This window comes from Lepidochelys olivacea, assembly GCF_965140295.1.
Source record: "Lepidochelys olivacea isolate rLepOli2 genome assembly, chromosome: 3".
Taxonomy (NCBI): Eukaryota; Metazoa; Chordata; order Testudines; family Cheloniidae; genus Lepidochelys; species Lepidochelys olivacea.
The window spans coordinates 115593976-115621200 of record NC_140413.1 but is presented as its reverse complement, the minus strand read 5'-3'; the positions used below and the strand labels follow the sequence as shown (position 1 = coordinate 115621200).

The 27225-nt window shown below is 41.8% G+C and overlaps 1 protein-coding gene across 9 annotated transcripts in view; it reads left to right on the top strand.

Annotated features, from left to right (window-relative positions):
* Positions 1-27225, top strand: part of RMND1 (required for meiotic nuclear division 1 homolog) — a 51944-nt gene extending 24719 nt beyond the window's left edge. For 5 of the 9 annotated variants that reach the window (XM_084622158.1, XM_084622159.1, XM_084622162.1 and 2 more), the window contains exons 4-12: positions 4734-4809; positions 5934-5973; positions 15018-15118; positions 16375-16481; positions 17024-17088; positions 18131-18207; positions 19374-19494; positions 26440-26556; positions 26910-27217. In XM_084622158.1, the coding sequence (XP_084478284.1) occupies positions 4734-4809; positions 5934-5973; positions 15018-15118; positions 16375-16481; positions 17024-17088; positions 18131-18207; positions 19374-19494; positions 26440-26556; positions 26910-26942 (737 nt within the window). In that variant the 3' untranslated portion in view covers positions 26943-27217. Of the gene's footprint in view, positions 1-4733; positions 4810-5933; positions 5974-15017; positions 15119-16374; positions 16482-17023; positions 17089-18130; positions 18208-19373; positions 19495-26439; positions 26557-26909 lie in introns of all 9 variants that reach the window. The other 4 variants (XM_084622157.1, XM_084622165.1, XM_084622164.1 and 1 more) reach the window with 4 other exon arrangements.

Below are 27225 nucleotides of genomic sequence, written 5' to 3'. Positions count from 1 at the left end.
TCATCTTTAGTCTCCAGACAGTTCTAATTCCTCTATAGTTGCTCATAACTTTACCAATCTGCAGCAAAATGAAAGCTGACCAGTCTTGGCAGTTTCACAGCTGTTAATCAGAGCCCTGCAGATAAAAGTAAAAACACATCTTTCACTCTGCTCTTGCTTGGAAAAGCTAAGAGGCATTGTTGCTTTTTATTGGGGAGGAAGCTTGGGATGGGAATAGAATAGTGAAGACATCTTTTGTGGGAAGCTGAATAGAGCAGTGGTGATATCCTCAACCCACCCATCCACTGCAGGGGTCTTTGGGGTGGAAAGGAGGGAGGGAGGGAGGGGATGCGGTTTCTTTCCTGCAGCCAGAAAGTTTAGAGGTTTCATATTTATTGGGCATTCTAGTGTGAGGGTGATCTTAAAAGCCCAGAACAAGATCCTGGGAGAGCAGCCTGGTTAGAATTCCAACAATCTCCCCTTTCCTTGCAGCTGGCTGGACTTCTCATCAGGGCACTTTCCCTAATCATTGATGCTCTTTTCCTGATCTTTATTGTCCCTTGCATGTCTGATAAACTTCTCCAGCCCTGATCTGTATTATGAATTTAAGATGTGTCCCCTGAATACTGCAAGCTGGCCATTAGTAGGAGGAGAGAGAAGCTTGCTGAATATTTACCCTTTAAAACAAAAATTACACACCAAAGTGAAAGGATACCTTTCTGATCAAGAAAATACAGTGGATATAGTGGGCCAAATTTAATCACTAGTGTAACTGTTGAAGAGTCCACTACGGCAAGCCTTCAACAAAATATTTGGCAATGATTCAACCTGAGATTTCTCAGAAAAATCTGGGAAGCTGTGGCTTGGATATGAATATTGTGTGATGAATGCTGAATTAGCTGAAGGGTACTAACCAGAGAATAATTCTTGGAATCATTGTTGGTCTGGAAGACCACAAGTGGGCTTCCACAAATGTTGGCTCTTGAACAGTTTACTATCTTGGAAGAAGTGGAGAGTACATTAGTTAAACTAACAATGTATGTGAAGGTAAGAGGGATGAAAGATACTGTTAATAGGCATTTCAGCAGTGCTCAGCATAGTATCAGGGTGTTTCACAAACGTTAATGAATTAAGCCTGGCCAAACCCCAGTAATGAAAGAAAGTGATATTAACTCGTATTACAGATGAGGATGCAGAGACAACTTACACTACTGTAAACGAGAACAGAATCTAGCCCTTTGGCTTCAAACACAAAATACTTTTGGACATATTTTGCTTGGAAAGATTAATGTGGAAGAATGAAACACTGTACAACAGGTCTATGTGTATTAGAACAAGGGAGGCAATGCTTCCATATGAGCACTGGCTTTTTACTTCGAGGCAGTAATTTTGTCTTTTCTGTTTTATACAGCACAATGGGGGTCCTAACCCAGTTGGGGCCTTTACCATAAGATAAATATTATTATTGGTGGTGGTGGTGCCATCCCCCCAATTGTAGCTGCCATCTCTATTTCCTCACTGCTTGCTCTGACTTCTCTTCTCTCATAGATGCAAGTTTTCTACTGGGTTGGAGGGAGATTTAAAACACTTGTTCTTTTCAAAATGTGATTGTGCTAGCAGCTAGGATGTTTTGTGGGTAGTCATATCCTCATGCTGAATGTAGTGTCAGATGGCATGCTGACATGGCAATGGTTGGATAACAACTCGCTCAATCCTGTACACTGGAGAGTAAAATGTTGAGCATATATAAGCACAAAGTAACAAACTTGGGAATTATGTCCCTAATCCCTGCCTACTAAAGTGCACTGGTTGCATTGTTGTTTCATTTGGCAGCTATAGAATCATAGGTTTGGAAGGGACTTCTAATCCAGTCGTCTGCACTCAAGGCAGGACTAAGTATTGTCTAGATCACCCCTGACAAGTGTTTGTCTAACCTGCTTTTAAAAACCTCCAATGACTAAGGAGATTCCACAATCTCCCTCGGCAATTTGTTCCAGTACTTAAGTACCCTGACAGGAATTTTTTCCTAATGTCCAACCTAGACCTCCCATGCTGCAATTTAAGCATATTGCTTCTTGTCCTGTCCTCACAGGTTAAGGAGAAAAATTTTTCTCCCTCCTCCTTGTACCAACCTTTTATGTACTGGAAAACTTATGGTGTCTCCCCTCAGTCTTCTCTTCTCCAGATCAAACAAAACCAGTTTTGTCAGTCTTTCCTCATCAGTCATGTTTTCGAGACCTTTAATCATTTTTGTTGTTCTCCTCTGGACTTTCTCCAATTTGTCACACCTTTCCTGAAATGTGACTCCCAGAGCTGGACACAATACTCTGTGCTGATAAGACCTCAGCTGGAGTAGAGTGGAAAAATTACTTCTTGTGTCTTGCTTACAACACTCCTGCTAATATATCCCAGAATGATGTTTTGCAATAGTGTTACACTGTTGACTCCTGTTTAGCTTGTGATCCACTGTGACCTCCAGATCTCTTTCTGCAGTACTCCTTCCAAGGCAGTCATTTCCCATTTTGTATGTGTGCAATTGATTGATCCTTCTTAAGTGGAGTACTTTGCATTTGTTCTTATTAAAAATTTCAGCCTATTTACTTCAGACTATTCAGTTTTTCCAAATCATTTTGAATTTTAATCCTGCCCTTCAATGCACTTACAACCCCACCTAGCTTGGTATCATCTGCAAACTTTATAAGCATATTGTCTATGCCATTATTGAAATAGTTGACAAAGACATGGAACAGAACCAGACCCAGGACGATCCCTGTGGGACCCCACTCAATATGCCCTTCCAGCTTGACTGTGTACCACTGATAACTACTCTGGGAACAGTTTTGCAACCAGTTATGCACCCACCTTATAGTAGCTTCGTCTAGGTTGTATTTTCTTTGTTTGTTTATGAGAGGGTCATGCAAGACCATATCAAAAGTCTTACTAAAGTCAAGATATACCACACCTACTGTTTCCCCCCATTCACAAAGCTTGTTACCCTTTCAAAGAAAGCTATTAGGTTGGTTTGACATGATTTGTTCTTGACAAATCCATGCTGATTGTCACTATAGTATTTCTAAGGTGGTAAGTAACAGAGTACCACAGATTTTCCTAGAAGGCCACAGACATGAGGAAAAGTAGTATTTGGTGGGATATGGAGATGGGAAGTTGTGGCTTATCCTAATTAGGTATAAACTTTTGAAATGCCTGCCTAATTAGTAATTTATTACTAAATGATTCTTCAACTTTTCTCTCTCATTCTGTTCATGCAGTTCTCTGGTAACCACAGTGGACACAATTCTGGCATGCTATAAGTGGACAAAACTCCCATTAAATGTAATGGGATTTGTGCCCACTTTATACCATGATATTACATGTTATGTAATTCATTCTATGTCAAATGTATTTTAACCATGATGGAAAGTATAACAAATACAGATGAAATAACTGGGCTGTGATATTTTAACATGGGAAAATGAAGGGATATGCTGACAAGTGCTCTCTTCCATCAGAGAACACTGATGATGTTGTAATAGTTTTGCATAGCATTTGAGACTTTTGATCATTTTGAGCATTTGATCAACCACTACAACAAAAAGAAAAGGAGTACTTGTGGCACCTTAGAGACTAACCAATTTATTTGAGCATAAGCTTTTGTGAGCTACAGTTCACTTCATCAACTTTCCCAATTCTGTACTGCCTTAGTGGATAAAAGTCATGGCTTTTAAGTGGCCGGTGTCAATTCAGTTTCCATTGGAAATGAATCCACATCACAGTCACCACCTCAAGTAGCCTTAATAGATACTTGTTTGCCAAGTAAGTTTGCAATAAGGCAAAGGACTGAATGGGCACAGACCCTGAATTTAACACTTCACCCCAGCCCTAGAAGTGATTCGGTCACATTGGGGTTGATGCACATTTGACTGCTATCTTAAGCCTTGTCTGCACTAAAAAGGGTTTGCTGGTATAGTTACACCAGCAACCCCTCACAGCTTATCCCAATTCCCCAAATGAAATAAACCATAGCAGCAAAAACGCTCTTTTTGCTGGTAAAACTGCATCAACACTAGGGCTTTTGGCAGCATGGCTATGTCTGTTATGGGGTATGATTTTTCACACTCCTAACCAACATAACTATGCTGGCAAAACTTAGTGTAGACCTGGATTTTGCTGTATGGACAAAGAGGATTTCAGTCTCCTGGCTGGCAAGCGCAACAGGGAGGTTGTCTGCAACTGTGGGGCACACCATTGTTCCTCACACATCAGTCAGAATTCCTCTGGGTGGTATCTACTGACTCCTGGGTCTCCTTCATAGAGCAGTGTTTACTTTCCAGGGTTCTCTACTTGATATCCCCTGTCCGATTCCCTTGTTTACACCTATGACCTCACTCCCATTCCTATTTTTCATTTGTTGTCCGCTGCCATCAATTCCATCCTGTGTCCTATATTCTTCATGAGTACTATATTTCACTAAAAATTTAAGGGAACTGGGCTAGTGGAATGCAAAAATCAAAATCGGGAATGAATGTGCATTTTTGAGAAGCCATGCAATTCTATGTATTGTAATTGCTTCTTATACTCCCTCCTTGAAAGCATTTCTATTTTAAAAAAAATATGTAGTACTTTTATTTTGGAAAATATGTAGTACTTTATTTTGGACTAAAACTGGAGTTAGTTATAAATGTTTAACAAGTATAAAATACTGAAACTGTTGTGCCTCCTAAAGTGTTATTCCCTTCCTCTTATTTTTAAACTAGATGCAGCAAATGTTTTGGTGATTGGCACAGAAAATGCTGCAAAAGAATATGATCTTGGTATGATTTTTTTCTTCAGGTAAGTTGCAAACCAAGCCTGGCACATATGATACATGGGGATGTAGCAAGCTACTTTGTCAGAGTTCAGGGCAACTGCACCTGAATTTTCTTCTCGTAGTCTGGCAAGGGTACCCTTTCTAGGCTTCAGGCTCCTCAAGCAGTCACCTCACTTGGGTAGAGCCCCATGTTTTTCTACAGTGTGAAAGTCAGACTGGCTTAGCAGACAAGCTTTGCTTCTCCTCAGAGGCTATAAATGTGTACACATGCTAATTAGTTTACCAGAGATCCTCCCAACTCCAACAGGGACTCTGGCAGGTGACTGGCAGCCCTCTCATCCCCACCAAGGGGTTTTCTGTGGTTACAAGTTAATAACAGCTGTTAGTGCAGAACAAGCACCCCGTGAATCTGAGTTCCTCATTGTTAGGCCTCTGATCTTGTCCTCATGTAACAGGTAATGAGCAGACAAAAGTCCCCTTCTCAGGGTGAAGCTTCAAAAGGCTGAGTTGTTGCACAACTGGAGAGGTACATTTGCATACACCTTCCCCTAGAGATTTCCTGGGAAACCCACAATTTTAAAATTCATTCTTGTCCAGCCTGTTGGTTCAAATAGTCCTTTGACGCAAATAAAACTTCCCACGGTTTATGTTAATCATGTCTCCCCCCTAGGGCATTACAAACAATCCCCCAATAATGCTACACATTTTTATTTTTAATACAATGAACATGTAAGATACTGAAACTTAAATAAGTTAAACTTCTTTGAATTAAAGTGAGTCCAGGCTATTGCAGGAAATTGCCATATCTCACATGTATTTTATTTTAATTATGTTAAAAAAAAACAAAAACAAGAGAGTGTTTCCTTCTGGAGATCCAGGAAACACGATGCAACCACTTACATGTTAAATAATTAAATAATTCTGACTTTAAAACTATATTTGGGTATTTTTTGTATTAAAATTAAAGCATGATTAACAGCATATTTTTATGGGGCTCATATGAAGAATAAGCATTGTAAATTTTCTTGATTCACTTTGTGCAGAGGCAATTCCTGACAATGTGACTGTAGCATTAAAGCACTTTTAGGTACAAAACAATGTAATCTGACCCTCAAGCCTAATGCATCCTTATGTTCTGTTAACACAGGGAAGGGTCTGTTGTGTTTTGGAATGTGGAAGAGAAAACTGTAAGTAGAAAAAGAAGCTGTATTATTTAAATATCAAAGCTGATTAAGGTGAAATTCCTGCAAAGCCTGAGCAGATGGGTTTTGCATAGGTGACCTGTGGAGGTGAGGGCAGGATTAAATTATTCTCCTCAGTGAAGGCAGCCACTTGGGGCTGTATCAGACAAGTGTGGATTGCTCTTGTGTAATCTTCATATCCTGCCTGCTTGCATAAGGTGGACAGGTCTTCCACAGTGCTACTGTTAGAAAATAATATCCCAGTTATAGCAAAGTAGAAGCTCTAAGATACCATGCAGACCATGCCACCTAGTGCTGAAAGCCAGTCAAGTCTCATGAATTAACTGGAGTCAAGTCAGGTCAGTATAGCAGTGTAACAACAAGGAACCTCTAGATGATTATTCAGCATGTGATACTTTTCCCTCTTTCAATACTGAACTGCACCTGGATGATATTTTGGGGCACTGTGCTGTTGGATGTGTCATCTTAGACCAGAGGTCCCTCATCTCTTGCAATCACTGCAGATCCCATATCCTGGCCATGTACTAACTGAAGCTTCCCCTGCAGCCGGAATTGGGTACAGTGGAACTGATTCTTTGTTGCTGTGCACCTTGTAGTTATTTACACCAGTACAAAGTGGATGTAAAATATCAACAGAGCAGAATGGGAGCATTTTATACCTACTTCTAATTCACTATTCACTAGTTTTTTTTTTTAAAACTACACAAGGGTCAGGATAATAGAGAAGCAGATATAACGTCTGGTCTGCACACACTTTTTGTATTGGTGTAACTCGGTTAGGGGTTTGGGGTTTTTTTGTTTTGTTTTGTTAAACCAAACTAGTTATACTTGCACAACCCCTAGTATGAAATGCAGTTACACTAGGTGCCACCTACTCATGTATTTTATTTCCCTTATTCTACTGGAATAATCTACACCAGTAGAAGTGCCTTTATACCAGTATAACTGAAGGGCACCTTAAATATTACACAGGGTCCTTGGAGGTTGTTGGAAGTTTTGCTTAGTCCCTTGTACGGTCTTTAATTTTCCACGAATGATTCAGCACCTGCCTCTTGATTTCTCTTGAAAAGTCTACAAGGAAGATTTTACATCTAGGCTGTTACATTCAATTGAGGCTTTGAACAGTGTTCCATTTGCTCAACACTTGCTTCACTAGTGGTGGATACACTTGAATAAAACAGAAGACATTTCACTGACTGCCATATTTAGCCAAATCAGAGACTATTGTAGTGGTTTCAAAGCTGAGAAAACCTTGAAGAAAGTAGAAGCACTGCATCTAGCATGGTATTGCTGTAAACCTTTGCTCAGATGCGAATATATAAGCTGTCTGTTGCTAAATTTCTATGTGTTATTTGTGTTTTTAATAGAGCTGCCAGTAGAAGGGGGAAAGAAACTTGTTTTGGTGTACAAGTCATTGCACAAGCTTAAAACTAAAATCAATGTTCTTCTTTGAGTGAATCAATGTTTTTAGACTTTCTGGGCTCCAGCTACCCACAGTTCACAGCTTGGGATAGGCATAGATTTAAACTCTTGCCAAACAGAATTCTAACACACTTTGACTGGCCAGTACTGATAGGGCCAAACAGGGTTAAAACCATGATGTTCTAATAAAGGTAAAGACATAAGTTAAACACTTTTAGAACTACTTTAAGATGATTTGGCTCAACTATAGCATCCACCCAAACAGTGTTTAGATTCCCATTTGGCCACAGTCAAATTAAAAGCATGTTTGAGGATTTTTGTTTTTAAAAAAATCCTCAATTTTAAGGCCATTGTAAATAAGGTCCATGTCCTCAAAATTCTTAACTATAAACAGACAAGTTTTCATGTCAAAGAGTGAGGATAATGGTATGGATTATTTACTTTATCTGCAATCAAGGTACTGGTACTGATCAATTCTAGTTCTACTTATTCCAGATTGCACACTACATTTTCAAAGATCTGACAAAAAGGATCGTTGCTCTTCAGTTCACTGCAACATCTTCTGCTGAAAGCAATAGAAGACCATATAGACTTCAAAAGACCTATCACAGATTTCACTCCAGATGCAGCTTCGTACTAAAAGACTGGGTGGTTTGGTTTTTGTTTGTTGTGGTTTAGTTTCCTGATTAGCCAACATTTAAACTGCTCTCCACAATCAAATTATATAGCTTCAGTAGGTAATAAACATTCTTATTAAAGAATCTGTTTTCACGTTCCAGTATTCTAGTACAAAATCTTTCTGAGATTTCAGGTACAAGCTAAAATTCTCTCTTGATCTTAAGTTCTAAGTCTCTCAACAAACAGTATCAAATTGGTAGCATACCTAATGATCTGTATGCCATCTGGAACTTGAACTGCTAGTTGATCTAGTAGAACTACTAGGCTGGCAAATGAGGGAAGAGGTTGAGACAGTTGCTCAGTTTTCCCTTGAGTTGGGGTCTATAAACTTAACCCAAAAGCATTAGCTTTTGAAGAAGCCAGACTTAAAATAGCAGTTTGTTTTTGTAAGTCAAGAAAATAGTTAAATCAAGGTTGCAGACTTAAAGACAGTACTCAACATGAAGATTCGTTGGCTGAATCTGCTTCATTTTTAAAGGTTAAAAATATGATCTTCACATTAGTGTCCACTGCAGCAGTAGATGGCTGGGGTACCATAAAAAGAAAATGATAGTTGCCCCATTTCTGCACCACATGACTCGGAGACAAAACACGTTGCTCAAAAGAAATGCACAAGTGAAGCAGAATAAAGTTAGTAATTACTAAGACCATGTGTACACGATCACTTACATCAGCAAAACTTATATCACTCAGGGTGTAAAAAAAAAATACACCTCCCCCATCCCAAGTGACATAAGTTTCACTGGCATAAGTGATAGTGTGCACATCACTATGTCGATGGGAGAGCTTCTCCCGCTGACATAGCTACCACCACTCATTGGAGGTGGTTTAAATCTGTCGATGGGAGAAGTCTCTCCCATCAGCATACAGTGGCTACAAGAGAAATCTTACTGCAGCGCAGCTGCATCAGTACAGCTGTGCCACTGTAATGTCTCTAGTGTAGCCAGAGCCCAAGATAGATATACATTAGCTATGGATTTGGGGAGATTGCATGAGCTGTAACTGATTTGGTGCAGAACACAGTTCATATCACTTTGCCTGCCACAAGTTTAAATCCTTTTGTTTCTCTAAACACTCATACTGTTGCACTTTACAGAAATGCCATTGCAAAACAATGACTGCACTTTAGCAATGATGTGTTCCAGAGTGCATGCAGTATCTTTGTTGTGCAACAACAAAAACACACCCTTAGATTAGGAGTAAATCTTTTAACTTTAAAAGTTATCCTATCCCCCCCAAACTTAGTTTGATTGTTCTTCCTCAAGAAGGATTTCCATCATGCCAAGTTTAAAGTTCACTCTTTCAGTCATTTGAGTTAAAAACATAAAAGAGACAGGAAAATATTCTTATGAGGGGAAAAGTGTAGTTTTTTTTCCCATTCAGCTTGGGACGTGATGTTATAGCATGTCCTCACCTTGAAATAGCTCCACCTTGTGTGTCCTTGCAGCATTGTTGGGGCCCTAGTTTCAGGCACCCCTTCTTCTGGTTACTTCCTCCTGATGGCTTGTCCGTCTGGGTCTTTTATGTGATTTAGCCGAATGGCCAGGTTATAGAAGTTCACTCCCCTTCTGAGGTAACAAGAAGTCCAACTGAAAGTCCACAACAAATACCCAAACTTACAGTTCTTCTGCCCCTCTCAGGCTCCACTGAAGTCCTCTGTTTCTTGGTCCCTACTCCTAGCCCCTGCAAAACATCTCTTTTGTCTTAGTTCCTCCCCAGCCAGATTTCCCCCACTGCTTCCCTTCCCGAGGGACACTGGCAGCTTCACTTAGGGGCTACAAGTAGCTGGGAGATCCCTATCTTCTCCCTATGTGAGGGTGGTGCTGGAGTCAGGGCTTGGGTTGTGGCGGGGTACAGGGGTCAGTGCAGAGGACTGGGAGTGTGTGGGGGGTGCAGGGGTCAGGACAGGGGTGCCTACTCTGTTCCTGTGGATCTCTTCTAGAACACCAGCCCCAGGACTGGCTCCTTGTTCCAGAGGCTTACCACAGGAGTTTGCTTACTCTGTGGCTCAGCTCACAAGCCACAGCTAGTCCCAACTTGCTGGGCTTTTCCTGTGGAATTGTCCTTCCTCCTCTGCAATCTCTCCCTCTAGGCTGAATTCCCAGCTCTATTTAAGAAGTCCCATATAATTCTCTGCAGCTGAGATCACTAATTATCATTAAGTTGTTATCACTGTCAGTTGAGGGTAAACTGGTAGGTCACAAGTGAGGCTAAGCCCAGCTTGATTTAAAGGGCCAGCCAGCCTGTAACAGGTGGTGAGCCAGGTTAGCTCAGATTTTTTATTCAATCTCAGTGTAAAGATGGCGTTACTGTTTTATGACAGGCGCAACCCCAAAGTAACATTTATCAAAAAGTTATCAAAAATTAAAAGGGCGATGAATAGAAATATCAATTTAGCTTGTCATGAATAAATGTTATAATGAGCACAGTGTACAAAGTCTTGCTTTGGATCCAGAATCTGAAACCTTTATCATGTGAGACTGACAGAAGAAAAATAAATATCCTCCTAACTGTACTTATTCAAGGAGCAGCATAGAAAATGCAAAATGTAGCTAAGTCCCATGTTTACACCTAACCTATGAGGGTAGCTAAAAGAACACACTAAATTATGTCTTCCTGAAGCAGGGAGTACGAGTTAGAGAAAACATGATCAAACCATTCTTTTGTCTCTGTATTTGATGCGTATCAAGTGGTTGTGGTGGAAGTGCGAGTCTACCATAAAAATAATAAGAAGCATTATTCAGTTATTCTTCAGAAGAAACAAAAGAAAATACATCTGCAGATCCCAACATACAAGTGACAGCAACAAATCTTTCAGGAGTGTCGTGTGCTGAAAGTATCCAGAGGAAATGTTCTCTGAGTGTACTTGGAATGTTTTGTGTCCAAGCCTACAGAGTCTTACATTTATGTAATGCCTTTTATCCAGAGGGTAAACAAAGATCCCAACAAAGTTTCTTCCATGTATGTACAGAGTAGTTTGTAGTTACAGTACTTGTGTGAAATCATTATGGGCCTGAGCCAAACCTTGCGAGCCCAAGCTCTGGCCTGAGCTGCAATGTTCGCTCTATTTTTAGCATGCTAACTGAAGCTGTGCTAGCATGCTAGAAAGCTCACTCCCAGCTGCAATGTGGACATACCCTTTAAGTCAATGGGAATCTTTCTGTTGACTTCAGTGGGCTTTGGATCAGACCCCAAATAGATACAAGCAATCTGCCAGTGAAGTGTAGCCACTTCTGGGATGGAACACAACAGCATAGAGCAGGGGTCGGCAACCTTTCAGAAGTGGTGTGCCGAGTCTTCATTTATTCATTTTAATTTAAGGTTTCATGTGCCAGTAATACGTTTTAACGTTTTTTAGAAGGTCTCCCTCTATAAGTCTATATATTATATAACTAAACTATTGTCGAATGTAAAGTAAATAAGGTTTTCGAAATGTTTAAGAAGCTTTCAATTTAATTTAAAATTAAATTAAAATGCTGATCTTATGCTACCGGCCCGCTCAGCCCGTTGCCAGCCTGCGGTCCGTTCACCTAGGCCGGCAGCAGGCTGAGCGGGGCCTGCGGCCGGGACTCCAGCTGGCAAGGGGCCGGCAGCCAGAACCCCAGACCAGCAGCGGGCTGAGCAGGGCTGGCAGCTGGGACCCCAGCAGCTCAGCCCACTGCCGGTGTGGGGTTTCGTCCCCCGGCCCCTGCCAGCCAGGACCCCGCTCAGCCCGCTGCCGGTCTGGGATTCCAGCCCTGCCCACATAGAGTGGGTACCTCCTTCTCCCTGGTTCTAGCCCGTTCTCTTCCTCTCTCTCTGCACTGAGCTGAGAGTGGGAGTGCACTGAGCATAGGGCTGGGGCTGAAGGAGCAGGCTGAGGGTGGGAGTGCACTGAGCACAGGGTTTGGCCAGGAGTTAGAATGAGGGAGGGAGCTCAGAGTTGGGGCAGGAGGTTTGGGTGTAGAGTGCTTACCTGGGCAGCTCCCATTTGGTGTGAGGGGTGCAGGTGGGAATGTGGGAGGGGGGGTGCAGGAGATCCCGTTTGGTGCTCAGGGTGGGGGTGGGAATGTGGGGGGTGCAAAAATCAGGGCATGGGGGGGCTGGGTATGTGGGAGGTTGCAGGAGTCAGGGCAGAGGGCTGGGGGCATGTGAGGGTGGTGCTGGAGTCAGGGCTTGGGTTGTGGCGGGGTACAGGGGTCAGTGCAGAGGGCTGGGAGTGTGTGGGGGGTGCAGGGGTCAGGACAGGGGGCTGGGGTACGGGGGGGTGTAGGGGTCAGGGCAGAGGGTGTGGGCTAGGGTCGTGGGGGTGCTCCCAACCCCCTGCCCAGAGCGGCTCACAGCAGGGGGCTGGAGGGGATATGCCCTGATTCCACTCCCCCTTCCCAAAGGCCCTGTCCCCACCTCTTCTCCACCTCCTCCCCTGCCGCTTCTTCCCCTCCTCTCAAGGGCCATCAGCTGATCGGCAGCAGGGAGAGAGAGGAGGAGGGGCAGGAACCCAGCATGGCAGGGGAGGGGGAGCTTGCCTGCCCTGCAGCAGCAGCTGCCAGGACCAAGCTTCTTCACCCTGCCCCCGCGTGATGGGGGTGGGCCAGAGAAGAGCGGGCTGGGGCGGGCAGGATTTTTAATGGCACGCTGCTGCCTGCCGGGGTCCCGGCCACTGGCCCCGCTCAGCCCACTGCCGTCCTGGGTTCGGCAGTGGGCTGATTGGGGCCAGCGGCTGGGACCCGGCGGACAGCAGCATGCTATCTTTGGCACACGTGCCATAGGTTGCCAACCTCTGGCATACAGCAATGATGCATGACAGCTGGAAATGAAATGAAGAAAATTAAGAGGAAAACTGCATCAATGAAGGAAATGAAAAGGAAAACTGCATTAATTTGTAAACTGCACGCGGCATTTAGCTAGGCAGACAGGAATTACCCAAATAGGAATGGCCAGAGAATGAATCATAGAATCATAGAATATCAGGGTTGGAAGGGACCTCAGGAGGTCATCTGGTTCAACCCCCTGCTCAAAGCAGGACCAATCCCCAATTAAATCATCCCAGCCAGGGCTTTGTCAAGCCTGACCTTAAAAACTTCTAAGGAAGGAGATTCTACCACCTCCCTAGGTAACGCATTCCAGTGTTTCACCACCCTCCTAGTGAAAAAGTTTTTCCTAATATCCAACCTAAACCTCCCCCACTGCAACTTGAGACCATTACTCCTTGTCCTGTCCTCTTCTACCACTGAGAATAGTCTAGAACTATCCTCTCTGGAACCACCTCTCAGGTAGTTGAAAGCAGCTATCAAATCCCCCCTCATTCTTCTCTTCTGCAGACTAAACAATCCCAGTTCCCTCAGCCTCTCCTCATAAGTCATGTGTTCCAGACCCCTAATCATTTTTGTTGCCCTTCGCTGGACTCTCTCCAATTTATCCACATCCTTCTTGTAGTGTGGGGCCCAAAACTGGACACAGTACTCCAGGTGAGGCCTCACCAATGTCGAATAGAGGGGGACGATCACGTCCCTCGATCTGCTCGCTATGCCCCTACTTATACATCCCAAAATGCCATTGAAGGCTAGCAGCCCTACTTTTTGAGTATAGTGCTATGAAAGTTTAATGATTGTCTCAGCTAGAACCTGGATTTTTGTTCTCATGTAAATGACAGTAGCTTCAGCAAATAACAAGCCTATGATTTCCTAGCTAAACAAATAAAGGCCGTTAAGTTCAGCAGCAGAGTGTTTCATGGCCCAAGTATTCAGTAGTTTCTAAGGGGAAGGTGTGCTGCCTACTGAATCACTAATATTCAAAGTCCTATAGCACTGTGGATTCTCCTCACAGGTCTATACAAATGCTGATCAGGCCTGATCCTGCTTGGCCTACAGGATCTTGTGAGATCACAGCCGTAGATATTATGACTGCTATAAAAATGAAAAATACTTTATCTCAGCAATACAAATCAGAATTTCTCTACCTTTTTAGCAGTAATTCTTGGAATACTTGGCAGACCTTAGACCAGTGGTTCCCAAACTTGTTCCACTGCTTGTGCAAGGAAAGCCCCTAGTGGGCTGGTCCGGTTTGTTTACCTGCCACATCCGCAGGTTCGGCCGATCGTGGCTCCCAGTGGCCGCGGTTCACTGCTCCAGGCCAATGGGAGCTGCTGGAAGTGGCAGCCAGTACGTCCCTCGGCCTGCACCGCTTCCAGCAGCTCCCATTGGCCAGAAGCAGTGAACCGCAGCCACTGGGAGCCACGATCGGCCAAACATGCGGAGGCAGCAGGTAAACAAACCAGCCCAGCCCGCCAGGGGCTTTTCCCTGCACTAGCAGCGGATCAAGTTTGGGAACCGCTGCCTTATACACGTCAGTATTTAATTCAAAATGATACGGCAATATTTCAGAAATTGCAGCCCTTCATAAAAACATATGGCAATGACTCTTATAGCATCATGTATATTGTCAATAAATATTATGAAAGCAACGAAGAAAGCTAACACCGCAGAGAAAATTATAGTCTTGTGTGGGATCGAACTGATTTTAAAGTACCTGTCTTTGGAAACTGCTTTATTAGAAATTGATTAAGCTAAAATTTTGCATTGAAAGATCCACTATTCTCCTTATGTTGAAGAGATAAGTGTTTAAAACATGGGCACCCTAGCAGTGAGTATAGTATAAGTGCCTAGATGGCACAATCTTTTGGCCAAATTAGTTTAGAATTTCTGTTCTAAAATGTACAGTGTCAGAAAGTCTTGTACTATGGAAGATTTTCTGAATGGGATGTAAAATAAAATTAAAATGGTTACTTTATCCTAATGCAAGAAGGTATTTTCACCACACCTTTAACATTATTTAAATAAGCATCAGCGTACAGCTTTAATTTTATGTATTAGATATTTGAAGACTTATGTGGGGCAGTTGTGTAGTATTTGCTAACCATTTTAATAATGTGCAATTGTCTTTTTTTCTAGATGAAGAAAATAATGCAAGTGCTGGAGCGGCATGAAATTCAGCCTTATGAAGTTGCACTGGTTCACTGGGAGAATGAAGAAATTAACTACAGGAGAGGAGAGTAAGAATTTTTATGCATCCTTTACCCAAAAACATTCCTTCCCTACCTCTCCTCCAAAGGAGTAAGATAAGTGTTTTGAGGGGTCAGTAATATGGGCTACAAACACTAAATACATCGGTCTTAATGGAGTATGCATTAATGTTTTCTTGAAAAATATGGCTTTGCAGCATTACTTGTGATCTTGATTATTTACTGATCTCACTAAAGTAGCAGAGTAATCTCCATGGCTTCATAATTGTAAGCGCTCTTCAGCAGTCTCAAATGGAAAAACTCACACCTCATGAGGGCAGATATAAAGGAAAGGTGCATATTGAGACAGCTCTGATACAGAATGGTCATCACAAGGAGTACCTTGCCTTCTTAGCTACATTGAAGTACACTGAAAACATAACAGTTTCTAATAGGGGTAAAAGTGGCATATTATGGAAGAAGATGTGTGACCTTTCTTGACTTGGTTGCTTGTTAAATCATATCTTGAGATCATGATAAGCTAAAGTTCTTGTTCAGAAAGATTTTTCATTGCAAATCATTGCTATTTCATAGAATACATTGTATTTAGTCATTTGTAGTACAATGCTGCTACATAAGATGGTCAGTTTCATAGCCAATGGAAAACTGAATGTATTGTAAATTATGGAATCTGTAACTATTGAATTGCTCCATTGTTTTTAGCTTCTCCTTCACCAGCATTTGTACTTTACATTTCGGATGCTTCGCAGACTCTGAGGTGGGACTTATGCAAGGCACCTTGAAACTTGCAGGACTCATGACTTCTACTTTGCTGCTGACACACTGAAGAGAGCTGTTGGGGAAGAGTATCACAATTCAAGAAGGGAAAGGAGCGGAAATAGAGTGACAGAACAGAGTAGGAGAGATAAAACAAGAACAGTGAAGTAGAAAGAGAGAGCACAAGAGGGGAGGAGAAGTGAGTGGGAAAGAGAAGTCCATAGTCCTGCTGTTTCTCTGAATTTTCTCAGTAGTGTTGCAGTTGTTGTAGAAGATACTAATATTAGGTTTTTGCAGAGGAGTTGCTGGTGTAGAGGTTGAAGAAAGGGCTCCTGGTGGGTTTTCTCTCGCTTTAATCGTGACTGAGAGCAAAATGCAAGGAAGTAAGATGGAGCAGTCATATACACTGCTCCATGTTTTTAAATTTTAAAAAGATGCATGAGGAATTTCCTTGTGTAAAGGATTCTACCCTGACTCTTCATTTTAGAGGTGACTTAGTCAATGAATATGTCTCAATCCTATTTTTACAGAGGCCAGTCAAAGCTCCACAGAGGAGAAATCTTGTTAAATTCTGACCTGGATATTGATGAAGTAATTCTGCAGAAATTTGCCTTTTCAAATGCTCTTTGCCTTTCTGGTAAGCTAATACTTTATGTAGTTTCCAATTTTACTTAAGATTGTGAAATGCCATCACAAATTTGGACATATACAATAACAGGGATGGAGGGAGAAGATGACCTTAAGCAAACTTTATATATGTATCAAATGGTGAATGTCTGTTTTCCATGTGGGTACCTGCTGTTTTCACATGGGTTACTCTCATTCATGAAAGTGAGGTATGCACATAAGTTGCTAGAGGCTAAATGGGAGGATTACTCTCATAGTTTTTAACTTGTGTTTTGTAAATTGGAGCCCTACTTCAATCACAGGTAAATCTTTTAAAACAACATGCTTGAGGAAACATTTTTTTTTTTTTAGTTTACATCTTTTCCCTTCCCCAGCCCTAAATACTCTTCTAGTATTAGATGAACTAGAAGATAGCAGCAGTTTGTGCTTGGCGCACATAGAGTTTAATGGAATCTTGAAACATTGGCAGATAGGCACTGTATTTTATGGTTACTTGAAATCTGAGACAACACATGAGATGTAATGTGCTATTTTGTTAATTTTTTGTTGCAGTAAAACTGGCCATTTGGGAATCATCCTTGGATAATTTTGTGGAATCTATCCAGTCAATTCCTGAGGTGAAATTTCTGTGTACTTGGGTTTTTTTTTTTTAAATTCTTTGTAAAGAATTAATTTTATCAGGAAAGAGATATTGGGAAAGCATTTGAATGGCTAATAGATTTGACTGTAAAGCCAAAGCAGGTATAGAAGCTCAGAGCATCTGCACTGGGTGGAATAAGGAAAGATGTTTAAAACCTTTTTTAAAGGGAGGTGATTGTCTGCATGCAAAAATGTTTTCACACAGGTGCACTTGCTAGAACATGCATGTGCATGTACAATAAAGTATCTACCTTTTCAAAATTCGGTCAGAGAATAGTGCAGCATCCCTGATCTAAATCAAAATCTAAATCATCATGAACTTGATTAAAATCTCAAATGTGAATAACTCAAGTAAAGAGTTTTCCTGATATTTTAATTAAATCAAGATTGCAATGTCCCATATCACTTATGTAGAAACCACAGCATTGAAAGCACAACTCAGTGACTTCTTTCTCTGGGGAAAGGGGTGGAAAGCCTTAGCCAGTCTCTTTAAAAACAATTTATTCACTTTTTTTAAGCCTCTCAAAAGAAGAAATTAAGAAAGCTCAGTAGTTACAGGATAAGAGAGAAAGTTCTATCATATGTTAGAAACTGAATAGAGACTAAACAGTATAAAAGGGAATAAGTGGTCCATTTTCAGCCTGACAAAAGTTTTAACAAGGGGTGTTCCAAGGGTCTGTGTTAGGAGTGGTGGTGTTTAATATATTGATCAATGATCTAGAAAAAGGTTGACCAGTTGTATGTGACACAGCAGGTTACCAAATTATTTAGGTAAATCAAGACTATAGAAGACTAAGGATCCCCAGAGCGACCTAACAATGCAAGCTAAATGGGCAGTAGAGTAGCAGATGAAATTCAGTATTGATAAATGTGCAGTAGTGCACATTAGAAGGAATAGTTTGAACAACTGGTACAATGCTCAGGTTGTAGGATTCATGGTTTTTTTTTTAACCGAGCTTAAATAAAATAAGCAGTTATGGAATGTCTTTGGCTAACGATTTATCACTAACTTCTCTGCAGATATTAAAATCAAGAAAAAAAGTGAAACTCTCTCATGCTGATGTAATGCAGAAAATTGGGGAACTCTTTGCCTTACGGTAAACTTTTTTTTAAGGGCTCACACCCTATCATTTCAAAAAGTATATTAATAGATTCTTAGAGTCCCAACACCAGAAAGAAAGAACTTCTGTGGCCCATGATTAAAGGATTGGCAAACATTCCTTATAGTGATAATCTCAAGGAGCCCAATCTATTTAGTTTAACGAAGCAAAGGCTAAGGGATAATTTGAACCCAATTTATAAGTATCTACATGGGGAACAAACATTTGATAATGGGCTCTTCAATCTAGCAGAGAAAGGTATAACACAATCCAGTGGCTGGAAGTTGAAGCTAGACAAATTCAGACTGGAAATAAGGTGTACTTTTTGAGCAGTATGGCTAATTAGCCATTGGAACAGTTTAGCAGGGGTTGTGTTGGATTCTCCAAAACTGGCAATTTTTAAGTCAAGATATGAGGAGTTTTACTGTGATAAAAATGATTCCTTTGTTGTGTCCCTCTCACAAATCACGTAAGTCTGACTGTAATACACATTCCTATATATGTCCCATACAACTTACATTCAGTAAGTTAACAGGTGGAAGGGGAAAAAAGGACTATGAAGACACACAGCTATGATACGAACACTACCTGCTAAGGCTCTGGATTTCATATCCTCACCTAGAGGAGCCTGTTGCCCGTGGGCTGGGGGAAACTATTGTTAGTGATCCTGATAACCGTCCCAGCATTCAATATCTGTTTTGTGCTGGAGGTGGGAGATATTACAAAGTAACTTTGATGCTGTTGTGACAGGCCTGGGAAGGTGCTTCACACTCAAGTCTATTGTTGTTGGTGCTCATCACCTGAGGCCTAAGCATTCTGTCACAATAAGTTTGTTTATTTCAGAACCATCTGTCTGTACTGATTGCTGTATAGCAAAAAGTGATTCATTCATGAGGGTCTAGTGACTTTCCATATTCTCAGAACAACCAATTTAAGCAATTCTTACTGTTTAGTATTAATCTCCTGTCCTCGGATTTGTATTTTCTATAGGGAATAAGGGGAAATACTTCATACAGTGACAGTTGATGTTTTTAAAATAAACACTGTAGAAACTGGTAGGAAACTGAATAAACTTTAATCATTGCTTTGAAATAGCAATATAAATATTTGAACCTTTAACTCCCTAAAAAAAAATTTTAACTACCATAACCATCCTTCTTTAGGCACTGTATAAATCTGAGTTCAGACCTGCTGATAACTCCTGACTTCTACTGGGACAGAGAGAATCTTGAAGAGCTTTATGACAAAACCTGTCAGTTTCTCAGCATTAATCGCAGAGTTAAAGTAAGTTTTTCGCACTTAGGAGGTTCTCCCTCACCCATAACAACTACATAAGAACGGCCATATTGGGTCAGACCAAAGGTCCATCTAGCCCAGTATCCTGTCTTCGGACAGTGACCAATGCCAGATGCCCCAGAGGGAATGAACAGAACAGGTAATCATCAAGTGATCCATCCCCTGTTGCCCATTCCTAGCTGGCAAACGGATGCTAGGGACACCATCCCTGCCCATTCTGGCTAATAGCCATTGATGGACCTATCCTCCATGAATTTATCTAGTTCTTTTTTGAAGCCTGTTACAGTCTTGGCATTCACAACATTCTCTGGCAAAGAGTTCCACAGGTTGATTGTGCTTTTTGTGAAGAAATACTTCCTTTTGTTTGTTTTAAACCTGCTGCCTATTAATTTCATTTGGTGACCCCTAGTTCACGTGTTATGAGAAGGAGTAAATAACACTTCCTTATTTACTTTCTCCACACCCGTCATGATTTTATAGATCTCTATCATATCCCCCCTTAATCGTCTCTTTTCCAGGCTCAAAAGTCCTAGTCTTATTAATCACTCCTCATACGGAAGCCGTTCCATACCCCTAATCATTTTTGTTGCCCTTTCTGAACATTTTCCAATTCCAATATATCGTTTTTGAGATTGGGTGACTACATCTGCACACAGTATTCAAGATGTGGGTGTACCAGGGATTTATATAGAGGCAATATGATATTTTTCTGTCTTATTATCTATCCCTTTCTTGATGATGCCTAACATTGACTGGATGTTTTCAGAGAACTATCCATAATGATTCCAAGATCTTTCTTGAGTGGTAACAGCTCATTTAGACCTTATCATTTTATATGTATAGTTGGGATTATGTTTTCCAATGTGCATTACATGGCATTTATTAACATTAAATTTCATCTGCCATTTTGTTGCCCAGTCACCCAGATTAGAGAGATTCTTTTGTAGCTCTTCTCAGTCTGCTTGGGACTTAACTATCTTGAGTAGTTTTGTATAATCTGCAAATTTTGCCACCTCACAGTTCACCCCCTTTTTCAGATCATTTATGAATATGTTGAATAGGACTGGTCCCAGTACAGACCTCTGGGTAACACCACTATTTACGTCTCTCCATTCTGAAAACTGACCATTTATTCCTACCCTTTGTTTCCTATCTTTTAACCAGTTACCAATCCATGAGAGGACCTTCTCTCTTATCCCATGACAGACTCTGGTTAGTCTTCTGCTGAGCAAGACTACTCCATGAGTTTTTATAAATTTGACTCTGTCCAGTGAAGCAGAGATTGAGAGAGTAACCTGGATTTTTTAATGGTTTTAAACAATTAATAAAAGTTCAATATTATTTACTGCACAAAGATATTTTGTAGAAAATAATAGGGGCCTGTAAGTTGCATCTTCTTCTATAAGTTTTTCTTTATTTGCATTTTTTCTGTGACAGATTCATGATACTTCCCCATTTTTGGCCATGACAAACAGCTAACTTTTATCATTCAGGCTTACATGTAAAGAGTATTTTTTGTAAGCCTTTAAATAAAGTTTTAAACAGGAAGAGCTTTTCTTTTGTTCTAAAATACCAAACCATATGTAAAGAAGCAAATAAAATTTTTTCTTCTGCTTTTGGGGTTTTTTTATCAAGTAAAAGTGTTTTAAAGAAACAGAGGAGTTAAAAGGCCACTGAGGTGCAAAGCAATCTTTTTAGCTAAACCAAAGAAGGTTCCTGTGACACCTTAATCAATTGGTAGAATGAGCTGTAGTAAAATGAACATGCTGCTTAGGCCTTGTCTACACTACAGAGTTTTGTCGACACAAGTTATGCTGACGATTGAAAACCGGTATAATTACATTGCTTGTGCATATTCAGACAATGCTCCTTCTATTGGCAGAGCATGTCCATAGTTGGTGCACTGTGGGTCGCTATCCCACTGTGCAACTTGCCACCTTCTTCATCTAGGAGTTGTGGAAAGGCAGAGTGTATCATGGGTGTGGGCTCAACATCTCATGATGCAGTTTTTTTCCGTCCCATTATTCCATGGGCTTCCAATTGCATTTCGCAGCATTTTTCAGCAGCCCCAGTTTACTGTGTGCCTGCTATCTCTGTCTCAAAGGATGGATCCTGCACTGCTCTCTACTGTTCTGGGCACTGTTATGAACAAATCGCGGCTGGTCATTCAGTGTATCATGAACAGGAATCAGAGGTGCCTGACCTGCTGCGTGCCATGGAAAGAACAGACTACTTTTGGCATTCACAGAGCAGCTGCACACAGTGGACCATTGCTTTTGGGCTCGGGAAACAAACACTGAGTGTTAAGATCGCATCATTATACAGGTCTGGGGTGACAAGCAGTGGCTGCAGAACTTTCGGATTTGGAAAGCCTCCTACCTGGAACTGTATGTGGAGCTTGCCCCAGCACTGTGGCACAAGGACACCAAAATGAGAGCTGCCCTCTTGGTGGAGAAGGGCGCGGCAATTGCCGTGTGGAAGCTGGTAACGCCAGACTGCTACCAGATGGTCGCGAATCAGTTTGAAGTCGGTAAGTCCACTGTTAAGGTGGCAGTAACGCAAGCATGCGGGGCCATTAATCACATCCTGCTACAAAGGACTGTGATTTGGCAATGTGCGTGAAAGAGTGGTTACTTTGCGGCAATGGGATTCCCTAGCTGCAGCGGAACAATAGATGGCACACAGATCTCAATTTTGGCCCTGGACCATCTTGTGATGCAGTACATCAATAGAAGGGGTACTTCTCTGTGATATTGCAGGGGCTTGTGGATCACCGTGGGCATTTCACTGACATCAGTGTGGGGTGATCCGAGAAGGTGCATGACGCACGCATCTTCAGAAACACTGTCCTGTCCAGAAAGCTGGAAGCAGGGACTTTATTTCCAGACCAGAAGATTCCAGTGGGGAATGTTGGAATGCCCATAGTGATCCTGGGAGATGCAGCGTACCCCTTACTCTCATGGCTCACAAAGCCTTACCCTGGAAACCTGGACATCAGCAAGGAGCACTTCAACAATAGGCTGAGCAGGTGCAGAATGACCATACAATGTGCCTTTGGTAGATTAAAAGCATGCTGGTGCTATCTTTATGGCAAGTTAGACCTCAGTGAGGAAAATATTCCCAGGGTCATAGCAACCTGCTGTGTGCTCCATAATATTTGTAAGGCTCAGGGTGAAAAGTTTTCCCCGAGGTGGAGTGCGAAGGTGGATCGCCTTGTGGCTGATCTTGAGCAGCCAGCTACCAAGGCTATTAGAGGGGTACAACGGGGGGCCTATTTGAATCAAGGAGGCTTTGAGGCACTGTTTTGATAATGAGCACCAGTAATGTGTCCTTGTATACAACTGTCTGCCATGCTTTGCTAACTTGCCATCTTTCATGAACATTTTGATGATTCCTGATAGTGATTTGTAATCAGCAAATGATCAAGTTGCAGCTGTGTCTTAATTCCAGCAGCAGCCACTGTGTGTAAGAGACAAATAAAGATTGGTTATCTTTCAGAGAGTATGTTTTTATTAAATACCAATTAACAACACACACAAAAGGCTTAGTGGGAAAGGAGATAACAATGAAGGGCAGTGTAGCCTCTTGTAGCTGTGTGTTAACCCAGCTATCATTTTGGAAGCTGTCCAAAGGGGTGGAGTGAACAAGGTACCGACATGGTCTAGGAAGTTGCAAGGAATATGTGGGAGGAGTTTGGGAGGGCATGGAAAGAAGTTCTGTATTGACTGCAGGGGTATCGAGCATGCATGAATTCTGCTTGTAGCATGATTAGGGACTTCAACATCTTCGTTTGCTCCTCCATCACTTTCATCATCCCCTCCTGGCCCATTAGAGTTCACTCCTGGCTCTCTTTTCTGTCTTGTTTTATAATTTTCTTTTAAAGTCTCTCTCCATGCCCTGCGTTCTTGTTTTTTGGCCTCCTGCGGGTAACAGGGGTGCAACTCCTGCACGCGTGCAACTTCAGACTTGGTCCCTATGCTGCTTACCTGTGTGCCGCTTTGATCCCTACACAAGTGATTGCCAATTGGCGCAGGAAGGTTTCCTATAATTGTGGGGAGGAACAAAGCAGCTCTGCCAAGGAACCTTCGGCAGAGGATTAGCGAGTACCTCCAGGAGTGTTTCCTAGAGATCTCTCTGGAGGATTCCTGTGAAATCTTGGTATGCATTAACACACTGTTCCGCCACACCACTTAGCTGCATAGGGGAATGGGAAGCACATGCAAACCCAGCTAGTCTTTTACATTTCTATCCCTTCACCCACTTTTAGAATGTACAAAGCAAAGGACAGCTCTACTCCATATAACCAAGCAGCATCAGGTCATTTACCAGGGCTCTCGTCTCCTGCATAATGTGAGCCAGAGACAAACTACTGAGACTGGCTAGACCCCTTCGGAGTGGAAAAGAGGTCCTGACTTGCCACTGGATGACTCTGCCATGTGTTCCACATCATCTTCCAGTTTAACCTCCTCATCCACAACTTTGTCCTTGTGGTCGTCTGCTGTCTCCCCCCGCCGAAGTATCCACGGGGCTCTTGGTGGTTGAGGTGGGGTCGCCAACGAGGATGGCGTCCAGCCCCTTATAGAAGCAGCAGGTCTTCGGTGTAGCACCAGCATGATGGTTTGACTTCCTTGTCTTCTGGTACACCTCTCTCAGTTCCTTTATCTTCGAACGGCACTGATGCTTGTCCTGTTCGTATCCCATATTCAGCATGCCCTGAGAAATCTGACCATAAGTATTGAAGTTCCTACAGCTGGAGCGGAGCTGGGACTGCACAGCCTCCTCTCCCCATAGTGCCAGCAGATCCAACAACTCAGGTGTGCTCCAAACAGGAGAGCCTTTGCTGCTTGGAGCTGCAATGGTCAGCTGGGAAGATGCGATGCGAGCTGTCCATGCCGAGCAAACATTTCAAAAATTCCTGTGCCTTTAAAGGGGGAGTGACAGATGCCTGTGTACCTGGATGCAGGGCAGCGGAGTTTGAACCGCTGACCAGAGTAGTCAGGATGGGCATTGTGGGACACTTCTTGGAGGCTATTTACAGCAACATAACCAAGCGCAGTGTCTACACTGACACTTTGTTGATAGAACTTTGGCACAAAAAGCTCTACACCTCTCTTTGAGGTAGTTTTATTTTGTTGGCTAAGCAGGAGTGTTTTGTTGGCAGAAGGAGCATTGTAGTTTGTGCACCTCCACTGTTTTGTTGACGAAACTCTGTATTGCAGACAAGGTCTTAGGGTAAGTTACCTATTTAATGGCCTGAACCAGAGGTCAGCGACTGTTGATCTCAGTGGAAGTTACAGGCTCTTAATCCCAATCACTGACTGTCACAGAAGGAAAAAAAAACCTTGAATGAGATGCAACAGAAAATTAAATCAGAGCCTTTTAATATTAGAAGTCTCTGAATTCTTGGGATATATAAAGTACCTTCCATTTGAGGAACCTTTTTTCCCCCAACAGCATTGGTTGTGACATAAAAGGAGTTTTAATGGACACCAAAGGGTAAGAAGGGTGTTACGAGTCCTGTGAAGAAGAGCTGGGTATCTTTTCTTAACCCAAAACTGTATTACACAGCTGCTTAAGTAAAAAGACAGTGACAAAGTCAAGACAGGTTTCACTGTGTGAATACTGAATAGGCTAGATTCATACATTGTCGGTGATAGGGAAACTCAAGTTACAGAAGTCCCCTTCCTCCAGAATTGTTTTGGAAGGCAACATCTCACTTCGCTCCAGTAAATCACTCAGTTCACTGTTCTCAGCACTGCCCTGAACTGCATCAGCAGGTAGACTAACCCAAAGATGTGTCACAGACATTGCCTATTGCTTACTTAATCTTTGACCTATTAATCTGTTTAAAAGTTTCTGGCTATGATGGACCTGATAGTATTGGGGATGGTGGGGAGCTAAAGGAAGTTATACCTGCCTAATGGTGGGATGTTGAGAGTCTTAAATCATTAGTGTTTGTAAAGGACTCTGAGGATTTTGGATGAAAGGTGCTATAAAAGGATCAAGTGGGTGCGAGCTCATTCTACGAGAGCGCAAGCTATGTCTCAATATTGGACATTCGCAAGGCTGACGTGGTCATCAATACATATGTTTTCGAACCATTCTGCCATTACCACATCATCCAAAGCAGATGCAAATGTTGGGCAGTCCTGCAGTCTTTGTTTAGATCAGGGGTTCCCAACCTATGGCCCATGGCCTTACACGGTCCACCAGAGCATTTCATAAGGTCCACGGACTGCTTCAACACAATATACTAATGGCCAATTCATTACTGGTTTTTTTCCTGTTTACTGTAATTCATCTGATACATGTTTTATGCACTGATTTCTTTGTTTTTAAATAGACAATATCGTACCTACATTGTTTCTATCTAAATACATACGAAACAAGCTGAACTTAAAATATAAATCAATATAGGTGCCTTTAAATCTTATTAAAATATGTAGAAATCTGTTCAGCCACACAAGGTTGTGCTTAGATTTATGTGGCACTCTGTGTGATAAGATTGGGCACCACTGGTTTAGATAAACTCCTGAGGTGCGCACTGCTTGAGTCACACAAGTTGAATACATAGCTGCATCTACTTGAAGAAGAAACGGTTACTTACTGTAAATGGTTCCTCGAGATGTGATACGGACATGTATTCCACAATCCCCCATCCCATCCCTTCTGTATCAGTCTAGTCGCGGGGCATTCGGTGTGAATGAACTGAGAGGGTCAAGGTGGCATTGCCTCATATAGCCAAGGGAGGGGCTGTGCTGTACACTTTTGCATAGGGAAAAATTTCTGTCAGCCTGGGAACCAAACAGTCATGTTTAAGTTAGACAATTTCTGCATTTGGTTAGCTTTCCTTAATGATTTAATAGAATTTGTTTAACTCAGGCTTTCTGCAAGTGCAGACTCTTCAACTGAAAGCATATATTTTTGCTGCAGGTAATGAATGAGAAACTTCAGCACTGCATGGAGCTGACCGACCTGATGCGAAATCACCTGAATGAAAAACGTGCCCTGCGCTTGGAATGGATGATAGTCATACTCATCACTATAGAGGTGAGTTTGGTGTTCAGTTGCCACGCTTTTAATCATCACTCTGAAGAAGAAAATTAAATAATAAAAATATTATGATGCAGGAGTCACCCATTGTTGCAGGGTTACATAAGCAGCTGTATATTTTACATGGCATGATTTGAAATATCCTGGAATAATTTATGCTTATGTAGCCTGTGTGTAGGAATAAGTCTTCAGTTTTGGTTATTTCATGTATCATCACTGAGCCTTTTCTTTTGATTTGCAGCTACAGTCCACCTTTTCAGATTATTTTGTTTACCCTCTACCTTTTTTGTAGTATTAAAGAACTTGTACTATGCAAATCCTTATTAATACTTGTATTCATTACTCTGCAGGTCATGTTTGAACTTGCCAGAGTAGTTTTCTGACCATGGCAGAAGCTAAGAACATCTGAAAAAAGTATGACCGGACCATATTCACAACCAAAAAAAGTTCCTACTCCCACCTCTTTATTTTCTGTACATTTCTGGAAAATGCTGTAATTGTCTTACTAAATAAATATAGTTATGTATAAATGTACATCTGTTCAAATAAACTGTGAAATTAGTGAATAAATCATGAGTTAGGTTCAGCACTACTAGACAACTGATCTTTTGATATAACACTATAGAATTTATGCATTTTAAGTGAAGTTTCTGCAGTGAGTAGGAA